At 46.7% G+C, this 23,732-nt stretch overlaps 1 protein-coding gene across 4 annotated transcripts; it reads right to left on the bottom strand.

Annotated features, from left to right (window-relative positions):
* Positions 1 to 6,396: 6,396 nt before the first annotated feature.
* On the bottom strand, positions 6,397 to 18,600 carry LOC103179051 (tetraspanin-18). 4 transcript variants are annotated; one of them, XM_042342268.1, is made up of 9 exons: positions 18,510 to 18,600; positions 15,569 to 15,629; positions 11,910 to 12,011; positions 11,161 to 11,355; positions 10,177 to 10,251; positions 9,761 to 9,859; positions 9,175 to 9,345; positions 8,249 to 8,332; positions 6,397 to 7,358 (listed from the first exon to the last, which is right to left on the bottom strand). In XM_042342268.1, exons 3-9 carry the CDS (start codon positions 11,967 to 11,969, stop codon positions 7,314 to 7,316), a joined length of 729 nt encoding a protein of 242 aa, XP_042198202.1. In that variant the 5' UTR covers positions 11,970 to 12,011; positions 15,569 to 15,629; positions 18,510 to 18,600; the 3' UTR covers positions 6,397 to 7,313. The 4 variants fall into 4 exon arrangements, with proteins under 4 accessions (XP_042198202.1, XP_042198201.1, XP_042198204.1 ...); XM_042342267.1 differs by lacking the exon at positions 18,510 to 18,600 and adding an exon at positions 17,394 to 17,491; XM_042342270.1 differs by lacking the exon at positions 15,569 to 15,629 and having other exon boundaries at positions 18,510 to 18,599.
* Positions 18,601 to 23,732: the final 5,132 nt, after the last annotated feature.

The raw sequence follows: 23,732 nt of genomic DNA, 5'->3' as shown, positions 1-23,732 counted from the left end.
AAAGACAGAGAGAGAGAGAGACAGACAGACAGACAGACAGACAGACAGTGAGAGAGATACAGAGAGAGAGACTGAGAGACAGACAGACAGACAGTGAGAGAGATACAGAGAGAGAGACTGAGAGACAGACAGACAGACAGTGAGAGAGATACAGAGAGAGAGACTGAGAGACAGACAGACAGACAGACAGTGAGAGAGATACAGAGAGAGAGACTGAGAGTCAGACAGTTAGAGAGACAGACTGAGAGAGACACTGAGGGAGAGACAGACAGTGAGAAACACAGACGGTGAGAGAGACGGACAGTGAGAGAGAGACAGACGGGGAGAGAGAGAGACACACAGACAGAGAAAGACAGAGAGAGAGAGAGAGAGACAGACAGACAGACAGACAGTGAGAGAGATACAGAGAGAGAGACTGAGAGACAGACAGACAGACAGTGAGAGAGATACAGAGAGAGAGACTGAGAGTCAGACAGTTAGAGAGACAGACTGAGAGAGACACTGAGGGAGAGACAGACAGTGAGAAACACAGACGGTGAGAGAGAGACAGACGGAGAGAGAGAGCGAGAGAGAGACAGACAGAGAAAGACTGAGAGACAGACAGACAGACAGACAGTGAGAGAGATACAGAGAGAGAGAGGCTGAGAGAGAGACAGAGTGAGACAGAGAGAGAGAGAGAGAGAGAGACTGATCTCCAAACTCTGGGTAGTGCAGCAATTCATTCATGAAACGATTGGGGATTTGCCGTCAGGAAGTTGGTCACTACAACAACAACAAAAAATGACATTTGTATAGCGCCTTTCATGTCGGGAGGACATCCCGAGGCGCTGGACAGTGAGCGTTTCCCTCAAAATCCTCCTTGTTTACCGTCCCCCCAAGCCTTCCCCCACCTTCCTCTCGGACATCTCCACCCTCCTATCTTCCCCCTCCCTCTGCTCTGAACGCCTCCTAATCTTAGGCGACTTCAACCTCCACTCCACCCCCTCCTGCTCTACCTCTGCTGACATCTGCTCCCTCCTCTCTTCCCTTAACCTCTCCCTCCACATCCATTCCTCCACCCACGACCGTGGCCACCCCCTTGATCTGGTAGTCACCCGGGGCCTCACCATCACCGTCTCGGCCATCAGCATCACCGACAAAGCCATTTCGGACCACCACTTTGTCTCTCTCAACACCTCCGGTACCCCTTCCCCCTTCTCAACCCTTTACCATCACATACCATCTGTGGAAAAAAATTCCTCCCTCTCCCTCTCCACTATGGAGTCATCAGAACTCCTACCCCTCTGGCCCTCACTGACCGATCTACCCTCCTTGCTCTCGTTCCGTCACAACTCCCTCTCCTCCATTCGAGCCTCTCTTGCCCCCCTCACCTCCCGAACTGCCTCATATTCCCATAAATCCCCCTGTTACATCAGCCATCTCCGTTCGCTCAAGGCACAAGTGTGAGCTGTCGAACGCGCCAGGACCAAATCCAAATTTACGGTTCATCGGCAGATTTGTCTTCATCATACCACGACCTACTGCTGCGCTCTTGCCTCTGCCAAATCTTCCTTCTACTCCAAGGTTATCTTGGAGGCAAAAGACCACCCCAGGCTTCTCTTTTCCACCACAAACCGTCTCCTCCGTCCACCTACCCATACCTCGTCGATCCTCTCCTCCACTGTGAGGAGATGTTGGACTTCCTCGATTTCAAAAATCGAGGGGATATGTTCAGCCACCTCTGCCCCATCCACCACCACCCCCACATCACCTCTCCCTCATGACCCATCCCCCACCCATATCTCTCCCTCCTCCCTCTCCGCCATTATCACTACTCTATTGGTTTTGGATGCAGAGGAGAATGTAAAACAGGATAGACCGGGAGAGAGAGTTTTACACCATAGTTACACAATTTTACTCAATAGTTTTACACGCACCCAAATCACGAGGCAGGTGGGACCTGAATTAGTAACACGGCATAATGGGTGAGGACTTGGGAGAGGACAGAGTGTAGGTGTGGCAATCTTGGCATCTGACGTCAACACAATACAATGTAGACTTACACTGCGTCTTTCACGTCGGGAGGATGTCTCGAGGCATTTGACAGCCTTGGCCTGGCACCCGAATGCAGACAAAAGACAAACCTGGAACCTGGAGGGGTTGAGCCAGAGGTACTCCAGGATACAGAGTGGGGCAGATAGGCTGAAAATACCAAATGCGTGGCTAAAATATAGTTTCAGATCACAAGATTAGTTTGGATGAAGGGTTTCCCTTTGGCTCATCTGATCTTATTTGTCCAGAAACACCCATCCTATTGTAATTACCGTAGGTAGTGTAGGCATTCTGTAAGGATGAGATCAGATGAGCCAAAGGATTTGTGATTAAAGCAGTATTAAGCTGTTTCTTAAACAAGCACAGAGTCCTTGTCCCAACCCCTCTGGCCCTGCTCCCTTGGCGTATCTGAGAGTATTGTTCTGGCTTTGCTGTCTCAATCCTATTTCTAGCCTACTATGAAGCTCTAGCGGGTTTCACGTTGGGAGGACTTCTCAAAGTGCTTCACAGGATTTACTACAAGTGTAGTGACTGTGTGTTTTGTGGGTCAACACAGCAGCTAACTGTCACCCACTTGCACAGGGGACCTTGGCTTACGTCCGGCCTGTAGGTCGGCGCCTCTGACAATGCAATGCTCCCGCAGCCATTTTCTAATCGTTGCTCGTTCCTCTAACGCTGGCGCTGGAGGACATTTGAGAACATTTGACATTTTTTTTCTCTCTGTGTGTTTCGCTGTTACATTGCCCAAATGAACATTAATGATTTGGCATGGTGCGTCAACAGAGCATGAGACTCCTGGCCTCCCTACCCTCTACCCTCTCCCTCTTCCCCCATTCGAGACACATTTCTCTGCGTGTATGGGATGTGTATTGGGTGTAAGATGTGTGAATCCTGTCACACTCCTGTGTTATTGCTACACGAGTTACATTCCTCTGTAACATACAGATGAGCCAGTACTGGCCGCACCTCATAGTTTTGTGTCCAAACTAGTGATTTAAAGCCGGCTGCTGAATTTCCCTCTCGCAGTGCTATAGGCGTTCCTGTGATCTAATTATCAAATGTAGGTGTGTCAACAAATACACAATCACTCCGTTTCTCAGTAATTCCTGTAAAGCGCTTAGAAATGTTTCAAGGACTCCTATAGCTCAGTGGTTAGAGCACTCACTTTGCAAGTGAGAGACCTGAGATCAATTCCAGGCAGAGGGCGAAACCTTGGGCAAGTTTCCTTACTCCACACAGAGCCTAATAATAATCCCTCCAAAACCCAAAACAATAATAAATTGGTCATTTTCAATCTATGACTGTTTGTGGGACATTGCTGTGCGCAATTGGCTGCCGCGTTCGCCCACAAATATACAGTCAATTCACTTCACAGTGTGTTCTGTGAAGCGCTTTGGGACGTCCTCCCGACATGAAAAGCGCTATATCAAATGCAAGGATTATTATTATTATTATTAATAAGGCGTAATTCCAAATGTATATGTCCATATAAAGCAACAACAGCAACTTGCATTCCAGTGCATTGCTTGTGGGGGGGTGGGGGGTGCGGGGTTGCATTGTCAGAGTTTCCATCCTTCGGATCAGATGTTAAACTGAGGTCCCCTCTGCCTGTTCAGGTGGACATTAAAAATCCCATGGTACTGTTCAAAAAGAGGAAAGAATTTCTCTCTCCCGGCCTGTCCTGGCCAACAATACCCCTGATAGAATTGGTCATTTGTTTCATGGCTGTGTGGCCGTGCGCAAGCTGGCTGCCGTGTTTCGCCCACAAAATACACCTCGCAATACTTGTTATTATTGTCTGTAGGAACCTGCTGTCACACCTCAGGCTGTCTCACCTCTGGATCAGAGGTGACTGGTTCAAGTCAGGACTTTGGAGCAGTTCCAGCAGTGAGCAACAATTCCCTGTGAGGCTCTGAGATGCCACAGGTGTGGTAACAAGTGCAGCGATTATGTTTTATTATTTGTAGAAACGTGTGTTTGTTCCCCAGGTTCGGCAGAACAATGTCAGCCAAGACCCGGACCCTGACACTGAATATCAGCAATCAGTCTGAGAGCTGTGATCTGAAATACTATGAGTAAGTGGAATTTATTCTAATCTTCAGGTGTAGGACAGAGGTCATCGGGCAGCACAACAACAACAATTCACATTTATATATAATAATATAATACTCCTTACATTTGATACTAGCACCATTATCACATTGCCGAGACATCTCAAAGCTCTTCCCAGGATTTTGCTGTGAATTGCAGTGACTGTATTTTGTAGGCGAACGCGGCAGCCAGTTTGCTTTGGCTACAGACGAGAAACCTTGGTGTGTCTCACTGCCGAAGGTATTAGCAGTGTGGCAGGGCAGAGATTGATTGATGGGCTCTCGTGTTTCTGAGGCCTCAGCCCTTCTCTGCAGCTCGCTCGACTGTCTTCATGAGTCAGTGCTTCTCTCCGGTGCTTCTCCTCCTTGTTTGGGGGTGGGTGGGGAAGGGGGGAGGCGGGGAGAAGAGGGGGCAGAAGGGGAGAGGAGCGGGTAGAAGAGCTGGGAGGCTGACTGCTGGGTTTGGGCAATTGGGAAGGGGATGGGGGAGTTGTCGTTGGACCTTCTCCCCACGCTCTCCTTTCCATGTATTAGTGGCTGGGTTTGTGGTTGGTGTGAGCAATAAACCGGGCGTCCTGACAATCCACTTTTATCTCAGGAAGACTGGGCTGACCCCTATTTCTCTTTGACCCATTTCTTCTGCAGTTTGTATATGAAGGAGGGAGCTCCTGCTGACCCGTTGCTAACGCCCGAGGACGTACCTTGTGGGAAAGACGTCACCGTGCGGTTCTCCAACTCTCCGAACCCCAGACTTGGTATCGCGGGGATTGTGACATACCGTCATGGGGAGGCGGGCGCTGGCCTTGCCATCTCTTTCCTCCTTCCCGTCAATCGGCAGGAAATTCCCAACGACCTCATCTTCTCTCTGCGGCTCCTGCCCTCGCTCCGGGATCAGGACCTTTCTTCCCACGAGTTCAGGCATCCGGACACCGACCTGTACGTGGACATGATCAGGAAGCCGCTGGATCGCACCAGTGGGAACGGCGTCAGTGCCCAGAGCAGCTCAGTGCCAGGCGGACCGCACAGCTCACTCACAGTCACCCTCACCAACACCCGATAGGCACGGCCCCATCAACCAGCCCAGTCGTGGCACGGCTATCCTCGATTGTTCATCGACAAATCCACAGTTACTACACTTTACCAACCTCTCTGAAACACATCAAGGCTGTTCCATAGGTGCTGTATCAAGGTGCCAGCCTGGCTCAGTCACTCAAACTCTCATCCAGTTTATAAGTACGTGGGCTCAAGCTCCATGTTTAGACTGACGCTCCAGTGTAGTGCTAGAAAGAGCTCTGCATTCTCAGGTGCCGTCCAATGGATGAGACATTAAACCGAGGTCCCCTCTGCCTGTTCAGATGGACATCAAAGATTCTGTGGCACTATTTAGAAAGTGAAGGGAGTTTCTCCCGTGTCGGGGCCAACAGTCCCCCCAAAACAAAATTGGTCACTCATTCCATGGCTGTTTGTGGGATGTTGCTATGCACTAATTGGCTGCCAGGTTCACCCACAAAACACATAGTCACTGCACTTTACATCATATCCTTGTGAAGCGCTTTAGAACATCTTCCCAATATGAAAGATGCTATATAAATGCAATTTGTTGCTGTTGTATCAAATGTAAGTCTTATTATGTGCAGAGCGTAGGTTTAGTCATATCAGTAATCATTTCAAATACAGTTTTAAAAAAAACTAATTTTACCGTTTGTGGAATTGTGGCTGAACTTGTCCAAATCTGTTTCGCCCACAAAACATATTCAATTCACTTTACAGTATATTCTGTGAAGCCCTTTGAGACGTCTCAAAGACATGAAAAGCGTTATGTCAAATGCAAGGATTGTTATTATTTCCTTATTGAATGTGAATTTCTCCCAGTGGGTGCACTCCTCCGGGGAGAAAGAGAGAGAGAGAGCCCACTCCATTCTAAAGACTAGTTTCTCTATGGGAATCCATGGAATTCCAGTCTGGTTTGGATGCTCTTAAGCACAGTGATGCCTGTGTCAGGCACCATTTGGAAAGGTTGGGAGGATCGAACTCTCAGGATCAGAGAGCCCTTTATTCGACTCCTGTTGGCTTGCAAGCCATATAGAAGAGCGGTGGTTTGAGGAGCTGGAGTGTCATCTGCACAAGGACAAAGGTTGCTGATCTGGTCGCAAGTACATCAACAACTTGCATTTTATTTAGCGTTGTTCACATAGGAGCGCTGTGCGGGGCCTGATTGTCAGAAAGGAGCAATGTGTAGTTTATGTGCTGTGTGCAGGAACTTGTATCACAGAGCATCACTGACAGCATGAAATGAACACCTACAAGTCAAAATGTAGATTTATTCTATCCAAATGCAGCATTGCAAAGCTAAGTGAAGACCTGTAGCACAAGGCATTCAAAAAGGACTTTTGCTGCTGTCACGAGATTTATAGCACTCGAAACGTCAACATCAGTAAAACATCAACATGGTTTCAAATTGTCCAATATCATACACGGACATCAGGGAGCTATGTTAGTGTTCATTGCTAATACACACTGTACAGTTATACTTCAGCACAAATGTGACCAAACTCAATGTAGAGGAACAGAACTTGTCTTTTAAACAGTAACAGAAATGTGAAGTCAACACATCGCAATCTGTAACAAATTGTTTGGGTAACCCTTGTGTGTGACACAACGTCTTACACTAAAATGCCTCGAAAGTGCTTACAGTGACTTTGTGTTTTGGAATGAATTTATAAGATATTTTGCTCCCTCCCAGCCCCCCCTTTAGTTACTCCTTAAACTTTCAAGTTTAGGAGTAACTAAGATCTTACAAATAGTCAAACAGAATTGCGATATTTTCCAACAAATATTCATCAGAGCTATTGTCATAACTATCCCTGAAACCAACTCCTCACCATTGTTAGGGGCATAAATGCTGTTAAAAGGAAAGAGAATAGGTTACTTTCCTCAATGACAGAGTTTGTAAACGTGACGTATTGAACGGAAGTCAAAAAAGGTTTAAGATTTGTTTATCCTCTTCTGTTGTCTTCCAAGGATTTGTTCGTTTATCTCAAACCAGACTCTGCCGACCTCAGACTTGGTAAATGGATGTGCGAGGCTGTGCAGTCACTCATGAAATCGTACAATATTACTTGTTGTCTCCTCCTCTTTCCTTTGTTCGACCGTGATAGAGGCTTTGCACATTTTCACTGATCCTTTACGCTTCTAAAATTTCCAATACAGGCAAATGGCAAAACCCATTGCAAAGAACTGCATAACAAAAGGGAAACAGAGATAAAATCGACCACTCATTCACTTCACGACTTTTTGTGGGGTTGTCGCTGTGCGCAAATTTGAGATGTCTCAATGACATGATAAGGTGCTCAATTGAATGAAAAGATGAATATAGGATCCTTAGAATTCTTCACCCATGTTAGGCCACAAGAGAGGTTCGGATGAAGAAGAGGCCCATTAATCCCCTTCTACAATCTTCACCTTTATGTCTTCCCATCACAGCATCAAGCTGTTTTTTAAGTGACCCCCTGGTTTGAGCCCTTCCTGGTAACCCTGTTTTAGTGGTTAATTACTCTCAGTGTGATGTCGGGAGGTGAAGGTTTTCTAAAGCTGATTGTTCCAGAGCTCCCTGTACCTCTCGTCTTCCGTCTCTGTCTAATGATAAACTTTTCAGGAGTGTAACTTCTACACCAAGAAAGTTGTTATAAATTACATTTGTTTCTAAAGTATTCCTATTGCCCCAGTAGTTACAACGTGGGGGCAGACTAAATGAATAACCATTTGGCGGAAGCCAATTCGATAACAGCTTTTAAGAGAGAAGTAGATAATTTGGGGAGGGCAAGTTTGCAGAGCTATGGGGAGAGAGCGGGGGAGTGGGATTGATTTGGAAGCTCTTTTCAAAGAACCGGCACAGACACGATGAGCCAAATGGCCTCCTTCTGTGCTGTATAATTCTATGATGGTTTTAAATTTTCTATTTAACATGGTAGTGCGGTGAGGAACAGAACCAATCAGAGATACTCGATGTGGTCCCAGCGCCGGGCAATGTGCTGTGCATTAGGATGTGTCTCCCTGATGATACTCTGCATTGCCGATGTACAAGATGTTGATAAAATTTTGCAGAATGTTTAAAAGAAGTGTTTTACCTCCACTAGAAGCACGGATAGAGTGCAGATCCCAATAATGTGAATGTATTTCATAAAATGGCCCACCAGCACTCTGTAGCATCCCTGCAACAAAACCATCAATTAATGAAATAGTTCAGAGCTGATCCGTTAAAGGATGCTGGATCCATTCAAATCTTCAACATTGAGGTGGATAGATATTTGTTAGGTCGGTATCAAGGGATATGGGACAAAGGCGGGTAATTGCAGTTGAGGTACAGATCAGCCATGATCTAATAGAATGGCGGAACAGGCTCGAGGGGTTGAATGGCCTATTCCTGTTCCTATGTTCCTTTGCTTGTTCCACCCACCCATTATTCCACCTCCTCAAACCACTCATCCATCATGCTGACACCCATCTCCCAGCTTTGTGTCAAGCATTAACAGGTTCCAGCTGTTTTCCATTTCGTGTTACTTTCTCCTCAGACACAAATATTTAAGATATAGAGGAATGCAGGTGTTGGTGATTTCTGGACACAGAATTCTTGAGACAAGTGAGAGAGGGAAGTGTAGAGAGGAGCAGAGTACCAGGGAACCACGAGGGCAGAAAAGCAGCCTTGGCTGTTTATCTACATCGTTCAGTATTCCACCTATGCAGGAGGTGGCATCAAGTCTGTCCCATCAGTTTATTACCAGATCTTTTGCTCTCTCTCATTGCTCTCTATCCCTTCTCTACGACTCCTCTCTATTCCTCCACTCTATCACTCCTCTCTATCACGTCTCTCTATTCCTCCTCTCAATCACTTCTCTCTGTTCCTCTCCATCGCTTCTCTCTGTCGCTCCTTTCTATCACTCCACGCTATCACTCCTCTCGCACAATCAGGCTTTTGGGATCTCAAACACTGTACTTGGGAAGCAAGGGCTTTGAGGAATGTGGAGGACAGTCGGGAATCTCCAGGATCAAATACCTGGTCGTTCCTGAAATTGGGGTTTCCCAGCAAACACTCCTTCTTGTTCAAGATCTTCCCCGTGTCACTCCGCTTACAGCAGGTCAGAGGCACCCGCTTGGAGGGTGGCAACTTTCTCAGGGCAGTGACATTCATGAAATCATCCGGCCCGGTCACCCCGCAGCAGGAAAACTGAAATGGCAAAATGACAACATGTATGGAGTAACAAGCGCTATATTTTTAGATGATTAACAACCTCTGCGTTGGCTTTGTCACCCACACAAAAATATATATTAATAATAATAATCCTTGTATTTAATATAGCGCCTAATCATGCCATTGACATGTCTCAAAGCGCGTCACGGGATATACTGCAAAGTGGATTGGCTGTGTATTTTGTGGGCGAAACGCGGCAGCCAATACATCAAAGAGAGTTTGAGCCAAGACATCACCTATCCTGCGCAACAGGATATATTGTAAAGTGTAGTGATAATAATAATCCTAATATTACACAGCAGGTTCAGCTGGGGTGTGAGCCCAGCTGGCAATAGAAGTAGCCAGTGACGCTCTCTCAGTTGCCAATACAAGAAATTATTGAATCACTTACCGCTATCATGATAGTGTCCCATGTTTTCGAAAACACATCTTTGCTATTTTCTCCTTTATATTTAGACTTCAGTTCCGTTAAGAAATTTTCCGTTTTGATCTGAGAAAGAATCACACGCCATGGCGACAGGCGAAAGAGGTCAGGGAAGAGGTGAGGAATAGAAATGACAAAAAAACACTTAGCCTGTGGAGGTTTTGGGAAACAGCGCATGGGAGTGACATCCCGCAGGCGGTTTCAGCCGTTGGTCCGGGCGGGAGATTTTGAAATGGTGTCTCGGCTCCTGGAACCTTGAACCTTCCCCCCCGGTTACTGCATCACCCGCTCACCCACGCCTTGGCCTGAAATATTGCTGGAAAATTAAAAATACAAAGCTGAATCGCGTCTGATCGGAGTCCCTGGCTGGCCTCACGGCTTACCTGCTTTTTGAAGACGAAGACGAGAACGGCTCCAATCAGCTCCACCAGGAAGATCAGCAGAATCAGAATGAAAAACTGTAATGAAGATAAGATCGCCCATTAGTCACGCCGAAGCTGCTTCCCACCTTGACTTTTGCCATTGTCTGTAAGACTGATCACAGCTAAAAGTTGCCACTTTAAACCACTGAGAGATTTGCTGGCTGAACTTCGCAAGGTTCCTGCTTTACTTTGTCAGTCCATTACCAAGACAACGGCCCAGGGTTTACAGGGAGTGTGAGACACCAATGTGATTATTCACCAATCTGCGTTTCACATGGAATGTCCCAGTGTCTTCACTGAGATGCTGTGGGAACACGAGCAAAGTGGGGGAAGGGAGGGGGGGGGTAGGGGGCGCTGGTTGGTGACTGAACAGCCAGCCCATAAGGTAGGTCCACGCACAGAGAGGATGGCATGGATGACATTGGCTACATCACAGAGCAGCCCTTCAACATTGTAGATGGGTCTTTCCGTAAATCATCCAATAAATCAGAGCAGCAGGTGACGTTAAGATGTGCTGTGCTGTGTGCACACGGGGAGGGGCGGGATGTATGGGGGGGTGGGGAGGCTGCACGTGTTGTTGTAAGGCACTGCTCGTTGAGGATTTCGTTGTTGGTCCAGCGGGTGTCTGACACAGGCATTAACAAGAGCTGAGTGGGAAGAATCTGTCTGCTGCTTCCGAGGCATGTGCTGTCATCAGCATTGGCCTGGAGTAGTGCTGACATGCCGGGCCCAGGAACCGGACTAGAGTCCACCCCAGAGAATGGATCCGATCTGACATTCCATTGCCAGGCACCTTCCTCAGCCCCTCGAGGAGCCCTCACTGATCCCGAGAAACACTGACTACTAGAAACAGAATGAACGCCTCATATTTCCATCAGCGTCACAAACCGATTGCATCCCATCAAGGCTGGGATTATTCCACAAGAAATGAAAGGTGGTACTTACAGTCATAATAAGACATTTGCTCTCACTGATAGCTCCCCAGCAACCTAGGAATCCCACCAGGAAGAGAATCAGGCCCACTACCAGTATTATTGTTGCCCCGGTATAGATAAGAGGGTGCGATGATACGAGATACTTGAAACCATCAGGGTTTGCTGTGATCCAGGCACCAGTTCCGAGGAGGCAGAGTCCACCCAGCTGTAACAGTAAAAAACAGGGGAACAGTTCTGCATTAGCATAATAATAATAATAATCCTTGCATTTTATATGGCGTCTTATCACATTGTTGAGATATCTCAAAGCGCTTCACATAATATACTCTAAAGTGTATCGACTGTGAATTTTGTGGCCGAAACATCCACCCAAACCACAGAATAATGCGCCGAACTCTAATATTATATAAAATTTTCTTACGGAAAAGTAACCTATATCTCATAAGACAATTAAGATGTATATCCAGACCTTATTAAAATTGCATAGCGTATATTCCATTGAATGATAACCTGTTGTCATGGATGTTAGTTAATGTCGTCCCTTACAATTACCGCTGTCACAAGTGCATCACATGTTTTCTGCCTCAATTTCCCCATAAATAATCCTAATAATCCTTGCATTTAATATAGCGCCTTATCACGTCATTGAGAGGTCTCAAAGTGCTTCACAGAATTTACTGTAAAGTGGAGTAACTGTGTACTTTGTGGGCGAAACAATTAGAGCAATCTCTTCACAGTAGATGGATGGCAGGAACTTACAAAGATCAGAAAATTGAAGAAAAACATCAGGCACTTGATGAAGCCAATTGCACCTCCCATTATGATTCCTACAGATTCAAATCGCTTGAAGTTGTATCTGGTCTGGAAGAGAATGTGAGAGAACAGCAGGTTATATCCTCCAGTCACTTATTGATCAATCTCAGTAAATTTTAATTAGCTGCCAGTGTGGAGATATGAGGTTAACCATGAACTTACACCAGCTCCATCGGCATCGGATCAGCAAAACTAGTTTAAGCTTTAAGGTGTGACTGTGATAAAACAGTTACAATTTTATGTTGTGGTAACGGGACTAGAGACAGGGAATAGTTTGTGGGTTATGATCATTAATGATCCTCGCATTTGACATTAAGCCTTATCACGTTTTTGAGATGCCTTCACAGGATTTACTCTAAATAATAATAATTTTGCATTTGATATATTGCCGTATCACATCTTCAAGACGTCTCATAGCACTTCACAGAATATACTGTTAAGTGTATTTTGTAGTCAAAACACGGCAGCCAATCGTGCACAGCAGTGTCCAACAAACAGTCGTGGATTGAGTGACCAAATTATTTTTTAAAGGGATTATTACCCCAGAAAGCAATCCACCAATTGACTAGCAACCAGGTTCCTACTTACTGATAGATAAACAGAGGTGTGTGGAGTAAGGAAACCTGCCCAAGGTTTCACCCTGAATTGCGAGGTGAGTGCTCTAACCACTACGGACACACACCTGATCACCTAAATCCGGAGAGTATTAGGTGCAAGTTGGCAAGAACCAAGGCTTGTGCACCCCACGGTGTGAGTTGGGGTATTATTGGAGTTAACAACAACAATGACTTGCATTTATATGGCGCCTTCCATGGAGGGAAGTGGAGTTTAACCAGCTAAACCCACAAAGCTTGCTACTGAAAGGACTTCCTAACAAGCTGGCCCAAGCAGGGCTACCCAACTATCAGGGCTTTGGCTTGAAGGATTCATAAGAGCAACAGCAGCAAAAACAACAACAACAAATTTAATTTATCTAGCACCTTTCACTAGGAGGAAGTCCTAAAGCGCTAGACAGTCAAGGTTTCACACCCAAGATGGGGATTGGATTTAGGAGAGGTGGAGGCCGGTGGGGGGGGGAGGGGTGTAGAGAAGATGAGGTCAAAAAGGTAGGTCGTGTGAATGACTTGGACAGAACCAAGGGAAAAGACAAGGCGAAGGGGCAAGGCAAAGGGGCAGAAGGGTGGATTTCCAGAGAGAAGGAGCAGAAATGGTAAAGGCCCAACTGCTGATGGTGGGGTGGGCAGAGCAGGGGACGAGAAGCAAACTATTACCCACTGAGCAGAGGGAGCGGGCAGGTTGGCAATGTTTTAGAAGGTCACAGAGGTAAAGTAGGGCAAAACCATGCGGGGATTTAAAAAGTAAGGAGGAGGAACTTGAACTTGATCCTCTGGGAAATGGGAGAATCAGTGGAGCCGGGCAAGGATGTGAGTGATGGGCTCATGGAGGAGTTTAACAGGAGCCTAAAATCATTCTAAGCTGCTCCGTGACAACATCAGTAATCAGCAATTCACGCCGATCAATCACTGGAGGCCCAAAATTCCACCCAATCTCAACCTTTAAGACTAGCTTGGCGTGCAGTCTGAGTTGTGGCAATACTGTGGAAAATCCTTAAATTCAGTGTCAATTTGGAAGTTGTAGTTCAGCCACTTCAGAGGGCAGATTGTCACAGACAGAATTTCAGGCCGAGGGGATGTTATTGCGAGGGTACCTCATGCCTTTCACGTCAGGAGGAAGTCCCAAGTTGCTGGACAAACCAACCAATCAGGTATTTGCGATCAGGAGGGTTGGAGGACAGGGGTAGGAGGGTGACCAAAGGCACGGTCCAAGAGGAGAGTCTTGAGACTTGTGCCTTGAAGGAAGCAAGAGAGGGAGGGAGTGAGGCAAAGGGACTGTGCGATAGAGTTCCAAAGGGGAGACGAGCTGTGGAGTTCTGTAGACTGTTGGTTTGTTTTTATTCAGTTGGTGATGGCATGGATTCTGACAGGGAGTCAGACATGGGCTCTCACCTGGATAGGACAACCAGAGGCCAGAAGAGCGCTGGTGTGGAGTAGCAGTGACCGGGATGAGCTGTTACAGTAACACACAGGTCAGTAACTCATGTGTCACGAGGGGCAGCTGGTGCCTGGTTGTTTGTGGGTGGCCACCAGGGGCAGCGGTTTACTGACCAGAACCAGAACACAGAGGGCTGGAATGTTTTTGTCCGTTGGCCACAACGAGGTGATATGGCTTCAGCCGAACTTCTCGAAGGGGAATTGGAACTGTCCAGAGAGAGCCTCCCTGCCTCTACATAAAATCTTAGTCCCCACTCCACTGCCTCCGCTCCTTCTGGCTCCGTCCTCCGGCATGTTCATCTCCTCCACTCCACAATTGGTGGCCGTGGTTTCAGCCACTACGTCCCCAAACCTTGGAACTTTTTTCCTCAATCCTTCCACTTTACCCCGCTTCAGATCGCTCCTGAAGACCTTCCTCTTCGACTGTGCTTACAGTCACCTCTCCCCGGCTCGGTGTCAGGCTCCGCCACTGTTAAGCTCTCCGAGACGCTGCCCCACTTGAAGGGCGTTATACAACTACAAGTTGTTGTTGCATGAAAAAAGATGTTGATCTTCAGTAGAGAGTTGAGAATGCTGAAGCTTCGGATAGTGTGGGCACTGTCTCACTCTCCCCTCTGCTGCAGGATCAGGATACAGCCCTGAGCACAGAGCATCAACAACAAAACAAATTACATTTGTATAGCGCCTTTCATTTCAGGATGACCTCCCAAGGCTGGGACATCCTCACCAGAAAAGGGTACTGCCACTGCGAGCCAATGGCAACAAGTTAGAACATGAACTCGATAATCCAAAGAGAGCCACGGTGGGTGCTGTGCAAGTATCAAATTTCATCTGCGTTCTTTCTGCCAAATTCCTCCTCTCTTCTTTCTTGCTTTTCCACAGCCATCAATCCACCGGATATTAATAATCCTTACACTTTGATATGGCACCTTTCACATCAAAGGATGTCTCAAAGCACATCACAGGATTTACTGTAAAGTGTAGCAACTGTATATTTTGTGGACAAAATACAGCAGCCGATTTGTGCACAGCAACATCCCATAAACAGCCATGGAGTGAATGACCAATTTTAATTGATCCCTGTTCCCCCATATCAACCTGTCCGCTCCCTCCACTCAACACGGTATGGCCTGCTCCAATCTGCCACCCCCCTGGCCTGCCCCACCTTCGGCAGTTCAGTCTTTCTGCCACCGCCCGTTGGAACTTCATCCCACACTCCCTTCGCCTCACTCCCTCCCTTGCCTCTTTCAAGGCACCTCTCAAGACCCTCCTCTTCCATCTCGCCTTCTGTCACCCTCCTATCTCTATCCTCCCTGCCCTCCACCCTCCCTGGTCCCAACCTTCTGCTCGGGTCCAAATCTCTGATTGTCCAGCGCCTTGGAATGTCCTCCCGACGTGAAAGGCACTGTGTAAATGTAATTTTGTATTGTATTTGGGGATTGTTGACCAGGACATCGGGAGAAACTCCGTTCCCTTTTCAAATACTGCCGTGGGATCTTTAACGTCCACCTGAACAAACACAGTTTAACGACTCATCTAAAGGACGTTACTTACCTCTGACAATGCAGCCCTCGTCCCCACAGCACGCTGGAGAGTTAGCCTGGAGCAGTGGGGGCTGTTGGACAAAAATATACATTTCCTTGATTGAATATTTCTGGCACAAATCAAGAAATATTCAATCAAGAGAAAACGGAAAACACATCAAAACCGATCGATAACGGATTTATCTGGACTTGTGTAAATGTCCGAGGGGGGGAGGGGGTTAGTGTTTCTTGACGGGTTGGCCACCACTGGTCTAGACTGTGAGCTCAAAGTCCTGACATGGAGCGTCAAGACCTTCTGACTCAGAGATGAGAATCATCTGATTGTGACCCCACAACATTGCACCGTTTGGAATCTATTAAACTCTTTGACAAAATATTAATGTCCATGAAATCCAGGATTGTTGCAGATATTGAAAGCTTTCCCCACCCCCTCCAAAGCTTGAAGAACCGCCTGATATTCGTCTTTCATTGAAAACATAGAAGCATAGAAACAGGAGGAGCCACTTAGCCCCTCGAGTGTGTTCTGCCATTCTATAAGATCATAACTGATCTGTACTTCAACTCCAATTACCGCCCTTGCCCCGTGTCCTCTATTACCCTGACCTATCCATCTCAGTCTTGAAGATGTGAAGATTCCTCAATCCACGACTGTTTGTGGGACGCTGCTGTGAGCAATTGACTTCCGTGTTTCGCCCACAAATATACAGTCAATTCACTTTATAGTATATTCTGTGAAGCACTGCGAGACGTCTCGAAAACGTGATAAGGCGCTATATCAAATGCAAGGATTATTATTATTATTATTGACTGTGGATGCTGAGACCTCAACAAACACAGCACACATCAGGAATTGATCCCACCTCTCAGGTGTCTATGGTCAGTAAAAATCAGGCACAAGTTAACTGGAGATAACCATTACCAAACAGACAGGAAAGAGTTTCTAACAAGCAGATACATAGAGTGGCTCAGTAACTCAGATTTGGCTCAGAGACCAGCATGAAAGGTGGAGACAAATTGAGAGTACTAGAGACTGTCATCAACCACTGGAGATTCCCACATACTGCCAAAGACAACCAGATACTCACTGGAGACCAACAGATCCCACCAGAGATAACCATAAACCAGCACAAACCACTAGAAACCAGCAGAGACCACTGAAGTCAAATGGCAATCCACACATAATGGTAATAATAATCCTTGCATTTGATATGGCATCTTATCACATCTTCGAGACATTGTGGGCGAAACACGGCTGCCAATTGCACACAGCAGTGTCCCACAAACAGTTGTGGATTGGATCACCAAATTCTTATTACAACAACAACAAGATTCCATTTATAGAGCGCCTTTCACGTCGGGAGAACGTCCCAAGGCGCTGGACAGTTGGGTCAGGACCCGAGCAGGGGGGAAATGGTCAGGGTGAGGGGAGGGAAGGGAGGGAAATATTATTATTATTGGGGAGAAATTCCACCCAAAACTAAACTTATTCTATTTACTTAGCATTTCAGGGCATCCAGAGTTTAATAAAATGTTGAAGCCAGTTGTGACTTTGCAATTGGTTTCTTATAGTTTTTAAAAGAACTTACAGAAAACCGGCTTCAAAATTCAGACTCTGTTGAAGAACCTGCCAAATTCTGGACGTTTGGAAATGCTCTATAAATAAAGAGTAAATCTGGACCCAAGTGAAACTCGTATCCGTGTGTTCCCTTTATGGCCTATGGAACGTGGGAAGGCTGTACTTCTGAAGAGACGATTGTTATCAAGTGTGAACAACGTGTTTGATTATCTGTGTGGCTTTGACTCTAAATCAACATGATATGAATGTGTAATCTCACCCCAAACTCCACTGCAGCATTGAGGGCACCAATGCTGTAGCATTGCCAATGCCGGCCTTAGATCAAGGAGCCCATAAGATCACAAGATTAGTTTAGATGAAGGTCCCTCTGCCCATTTGATCTCATCCCTCCAGAAACACCAGCCGAGGTCTCTCCCTTCGCCTCCAAATCTTTGTGATCTTAGCCTGCAGACAATTATCTTAATGTTTAAGAGGATTTAGACTGTATTTAAGAATTTCCAAACGTTGACAAGATCTTTCAGGACGATGTGTTAATGCTCGGATCCTGAGCGAAGCAGGACTCACTCCTCCAGCATGCGCTGAAGGTCCCTCAACCCAACTGTATTGTGAGGAAGAGTTTCCCCGGGTCCTGATCCGTATTTCTCATTGAATCCACACTGAGTTGAGGCCAAGTCTGTCAGTTCGTTTAGAAGGAAAATTGGACAGGCTCTCGAAGGGCGGCGATATTATTATTATTAATCCCTGCTTTTAACCCAGCGCCTTCCACAGCCAGAGGGTCTCTCGAAACTCTTCACGGGGTTTACTGTCCCAGTAACCGTGTGTTTTGTGGGCGAATGCAGCAGCAAATATCCCACAAACAGCCGTAGAGCGAGTGACTGATCTTATTTGGGGGCGGGTGGGCGGGGATTGTTGGCCAAGGCCACCGGGAGAGAGAGTGGGAGAGAGAGAAACTCCCTTCTCTGTTCGAACAGTTCTTATGGGATCTTTAACATCCGCCCGAACAGAACAACAACAACAGCAGCAGCAGCAGCAGCAGCAGCTCGGGTTTACACAGCGCCCTCCAAGCCCACCCCCCCAGCCCCCCGCCCCGGCCCCCCCCGCCCCCCGCCCGCCACCCCCACACCCCCCGCTCGCCACCCCCACCCGCCCCCCCGGCCCCCCCGCCACCACCCCACCCGGCCCCCCCGCTCGCCACCCCCACCCGGCCTCCCCGGCACCCCCCGCTCGCCCCCCCCGGCCGGCGTCAGCTCGGGCTGTGAGCCCCGGGCGGGGCGGGGCGGGGCGGGCGGGGCGGGGCGGGTGGGGTGGGCGGGGCGGCAGGAACGTGAGCGGCTGTGATCCGGGATAACCCGCGACAGTCCGGCTTCCGCGTTACCTCCAGCAGCCGCGGCGGCGACGGCCAACGCGAGTGACGCGTGTGACCGTCCCATCACCGTCCCTCCGCCCCGGACGGCCGGCAGCTGCAGCACCGCACGGCAGCCATGCACTCCGGGCACAGCACCCCCGGGTGACGGGCTCCGACACTGCACACACACAGCACAGCCGCAATACACAGCTCAATACACAGCACGGCACAGGCACAATACGCGGCACAATTCACAAAACAATACCACAGCACAATAACACAGCACAATAACACAGCACAGGCACAATACACAGCACAATACACAAAACAATACCACAGCACAATAACACAGCACAATACACAGCACAATACACAGCACAATAACACAGCACAATAACACAGCACAGGCACAATACACAGCACAATACACAGCACAATAACACAGCTCAGGCACAATACACAGCACAATAACACAGCATAGGCACAATACACAGCACAATAACACAGCACAATAACACAGCACAGGCACAATACACAGCACAATAACACAGCACAGGCACAATACACAGCACAATAACACAGCACAGGCACAATACACAGCACAATAACACAGCACAATAACACAGCACAGGCACAATACACAGCACAATAACACAGCACAGGCACAATACACAGCACAATAACACAGCACAATAACACAGCATAGGCACAATAACACAGCACAGGCACAATACACAGCACAATAACACAGCTCAGACACAATAACATATGCAATGCAATGACACACACAGCACATTAACACAGCGCAGGACACAATAACACACAGCGCGGTAACAACTCACCAATTGTTTAACAAAATCTGAATTATTAGAAATGAAGTGACTGTTGGAGGTAAACACAGCAGCTAATCTGCACTAACGATGTCTCAAGCGCTCTGGGACACTACCCTACATGAGGGAAAAGACGGGGGACGAGAGGACAAGAGGGAATAATAATAATAATAATAATCCTTACATTTGATATAGCGCTTTTCACATCGGGAGGACGTCCCAAAGCGCTTCACAGAACACACTGTAAAGTGAATTGACTGTATATTTGTGGGCGAACGCGGCAGCCAATTGCGCACAGCAATGTCCCACAAACAGTCGTAGATTGAAAATGACCAATTTATTATTGTTTTTGGTTTTGGAGGGATTATTATTAGGCTCTGTGTGGAGTAAGGAAACTTGCCCAAGGTTTCGCCCTGCCTGGAATTGAACTCAGGTCTCTCACTTGCAAAGCGAGTGCTCTAACCACTGAGCTACAGGACTCCATGAAGGGGAGATTTGGGGAGGAGGAAGGAAAGAAGTGGGAGGGGAGAATGGGGGCTCTTTTGGTCCTGACATGAGCTGTACAATATGGAGTCCTGTAGCGGTTAGAGCACTCGCCTCGCAAGCGAGAGGACCTGGGTTCGATTCCTGGGCAGGGTGAAACGTTAGGCACGTTTCCTTACTCAACATGTCTCTGTTTACCTAACAGTAAGTAAGAAACTGGTAATTAGTCGATTGGCGGATGGCCTTTCCAGGGGTAATAATCCCTTCAAAAATATATTTTTTATATAATAATTTGTTCACTCAATCCACGCCGTTTGTGCGACGCTGCTGTGCGCAATTGGCTGCCTCGTTTTGCCCACAAAATATACAGGGTATTCTGTGAAGCGTTTTGAGATGTCTCGGAGATGCGATGAACCGCTATATCAAAGGCAAGGATTATTATTATTATTCATGTAATCTCTCTGAAGAATCTCTTGACGTTCTGATGTGGCCTTTTAATCTGATAGCAGAATCTCCCGATGCGTAGAGATTTCCTTCTTGGTTTCAGGGACTGCGGAGGGTTTATTTGGAAAAAATAAACTTCTCTCAAATCTTTCTTTTCTGATTCCAGCAAAATAACTCAAGAGAAATAACAGGTCAAAGTCGCGGAGCATGCTCTCCCTCTCTGTGCTGGATCCTCTGAAGGTTCCCAAGATATACTCCTGATGTGAAAGGTTTGTATCAAATGTAAGGATTATTATTATTAGTTTAGTCATTTTGCTTTGTCTACATAACATCAATAAGAATAAAAAAATTACATTTGTCCAGCGTCTTTCACGTCGGGAGGACGTCCCACAACTTTGTCTTCATTTCTAATCAGTTACATTTCGTACGGTGTTTCGAAATGCTTATGTACCTGGCTTCGGCTAAATGCAAGTCCCTGTGCCGTTATTATAAGCTTGTTTGACTTAATTCAAAGATTGTGAACACCTGATGCATCAGCAGAGATCTTGATTGATGCCGTTTACATTGATTTTCCCTTAAATACCATTTTGGGGGTCAGACGTTCGCAGGTTGTAGCACCACTTGGAGGAAGTTCCCGCAGTGTGGGGGAAGCACTGAATTGTGAGACATCGTCCTTCAGATGAGATGCAAAACCGAGGTCCCTTGTGCCTGTTCACGTTAAAGCCGTGATGCTATAGGAAAAGAGAAGCCACCGGCAATGTGTGAATCATACAACATGTGATAATGCGTGACCGATAACACACCAACCCAAAGAGACTCCACAAATGAGCCGTCAATTCCATCTCTCTTTTAATAAAGTTCTAACGAAAGGTCATCAACCTGAAACGTTAACTCACTTTCCTCTCTCCGTAGATGCTGCCTGACCTGTTGTGTGTTCCCAGCGACTTCTGTTTTTATTTCAGATTTCCAGTGTCTGCATTATCTTGACTTTTGTTTCTTTTAATGAAGTTAATTTACAAAACAAATGGACCATATTACCAGTGGTTCGGGGATGGGGGGGTTGGGGAGGGAGAAATCTGAACATCTGCCAGAGAACAATTCCCCCGAGAACGCCACTGAATTTACCAAAGCAGTTCGCAAACCATGTTCATCTCTCATCACCACACTGGGCTGGACCCACGGCCACGTCTGCAACTCATTTCAGAATCACGTAGAGAACCAGCGACACAGGAAATAGTTCTGAAGTGATAGAAGAGGACAAAAACACTTTCTGTATCAAATTACAAACTTGGTTAATTTGATGCTTGTAGCAGAAGCTTCTGAGATTAGATTAGACATCTGTTTGGACTGAACTGCTGTCTGTTCAGTTAACATCCATAGCAAATGTGACAACAGCCCCCATCCCTTAAGTAGGATACAAAAAGTAACCCCCCCCTTAAGAACAGCAGAACAAAAGGGCAAAGGTTTAGAGTTTTAAAGGAGCAATTTCAGGACAGATAACAGAACATTTTTGTTTACCCAGTGGGTAATTAATGACTGATACAGATCAACAGGAAGGGTGGTTCAGGCCAGGACACTGGGACTCAATTTAAAAAGCAGCTCACGCTGTGATAGGACGACGGTTGGGTGGGTGTTCTGGAGGGAGGAGATCAGATCAGCCGATGGCTTTTCTTGATCTCCTGATGGCCGGGTGATGCCAGTCACAATGTTAGACAGGATGTCTTCACCTCGTGTTTTGGAATGCAAATGAGACCCTGACCCATTAGTCCATGTACTCTTGACAATATCTGAAGCAAACTGCTTCCTGCATATTGCCCAGAGCTTCTGGCTACTTTGAATTTTTTTTCATCGTTTGACTGTTTACAAACCCAGTGAATAATACCCCAAAACTTTGAAACTCTCTCCCCCAATCCTTCTGTCTTGCCCCCTCCTTCCCCTCTTGTAGATCAAAACTGAAAACCTTCCTCTTCGATCATACTTACGGTCACCTCCTCCCTCCCACCATGCTTGGCATCAGGCTCCACCACTGTTAAGTGCTTCGAGATACTGCCCCAAGTTAAGAGTGCTACATAAATGGAAGTTGTTGTTGGTTGTGGTGGTAGTTCAATGGGTGTTTAATATCCCAGCCATATAGACGGTATGAAAGTCTCACCCCTAATGAAGATCACGAGCAAGCTGAGGACCTTTGGCCAATCTGACCTCCCATCACAGTATCAAGTTGCTTTTTAATCTAGTGTCCTGGCCTTAGCCACCCTTTCTAGTTATCCTCCGTGTAAAAAAATATTTCTTAGTGTCTGTCCTATACCGTTCAAAGTGACATTTGTTTGGGCAATCGTAACCCAATCATAATAAGATCAGGCCTAGCTCAGTCATTAGAACTCAGTCAGTGCCTTTGAGTCAGATGCTTGTGTGTTTGAGACCCGTATTGGGACTCTGAGCTCATATAATATAAGCGGACACTCCAATACAGTGCTGGAGGTGTGTTGTATTGTTAGAAGAGCCATAATTCGGTTGAGACGTTAAACCAAGGCCCTACCTTCCTGTTCAGGTGGATGTTAAAGATTCAATGATGCTACTTGAAGAGAAGGAAGGTTCTGTGAAGCGCTTTGAAACATCTCGAAGACGTGATAAGGCGCTATAACAAATGCAAGGATTATTATTATTGCTATTTGAAAATAGGCTGCCATATTTGCTTATAAATGCAGTCACTGCATTTTACAGTAAATCCTGTGAAGGCTTTGAGGTATCTTCCTGATGTAAAATTTGAGACAGACAGTTTTAAGACCTTTGGCTGAAACAAGTTTGCATTCTAACAAACAGCATCAATCGAAATGTGCCCCTTGCAAGTGAAGGCTCCAGCTCAAAACCTCTCAATGTGGAGTTTGTCACTGCCCCTCACCACACACTTATAAATGATATCCAACAATAATCACTTACATATATACAACGCTTTTCATGTTGGGAAGATATCTCAAAGTGCCTTACACAGCTGATTGGGTGATGATGGTGGGAGGAACGGGGAGCTGAGGAGGATAATACAGTATAGACAGCAGGCTCGGACATGTAGTGGGAAAGGATGGAACATTAATAAACACAAGTTTCTCATTTGAAAGTTGAAATATCCTGATGAAGCAATCCCATTTGACAGCAATTCTCAGTCAACTGGAGCCGGCCACGAAGTCATCGCTGGGCACCCTGTGGGACCTGGGTTTGTCCCAAGGAACCCACACAGCCTCGAGGAGCCCGCACTGCTTCCAAAACTCAAGCACAACCAGTTCAAGTGACTGATCCACTCGGACATATATTCTCCCATCCGGGACAGACTGACGAGATCTGACAAGGCTTGAACAAGTTTAACTCAAACAGCTGCATTACATGATACTGTCTCATGGCACAGTGCAAAGCTCCTGTTTGTGTTCTCTCGGGTTACAGAGCGTCCTGTCGAGACGGACTTAAAAGTTGGCGAAATACATTCTAGCTATGCAAAGTGCCCGAG

The sequence above is a fragment of the Callorhinchus milii genome, unplaced genomic scaffold (assembly GCF_018977255.1).
Source record: "Callorhinchus milii isolate IMCB2004 unplaced genomic scaffold, IMCB_Cmil_1.0 Scaffold19, whole genome shotgun sequence".
NCBI classification, from domain to species: Eukaryota; Metazoa; Chordata; class Chondrichthyes; order Chimaeriformes; family Callorhinchidae; genus Callorhinchus; species Callorhinchus milii.
The sequence above is the reverse complement of the archived record's forward strand: the minus strand, read 5'-3'. Positions and strand labels throughout refer to the sequence as shown.

Coding starts and splice junctions, on each gene's coding strand:
- LOC103179051 (XM_042342267.1), bottom strand. CDS start 17,413: ATGCTGCAGTGGAGTTTGGG. Junction 11,356..11,909: donor TCTTCAATTTTCTGATCTTT/GTAAGTTCCTGC, acceptor TTACTGTTACAG/CTGGGTGGACTCTGCCTCCT. Junction 9,860..10,176: donor TCTTCGTCTTCAAAAAGCAG/GTAAGCCGTGAG, acceptor ATTCTTTCTCAG/ATCAAAACGGAAAATTTCTT.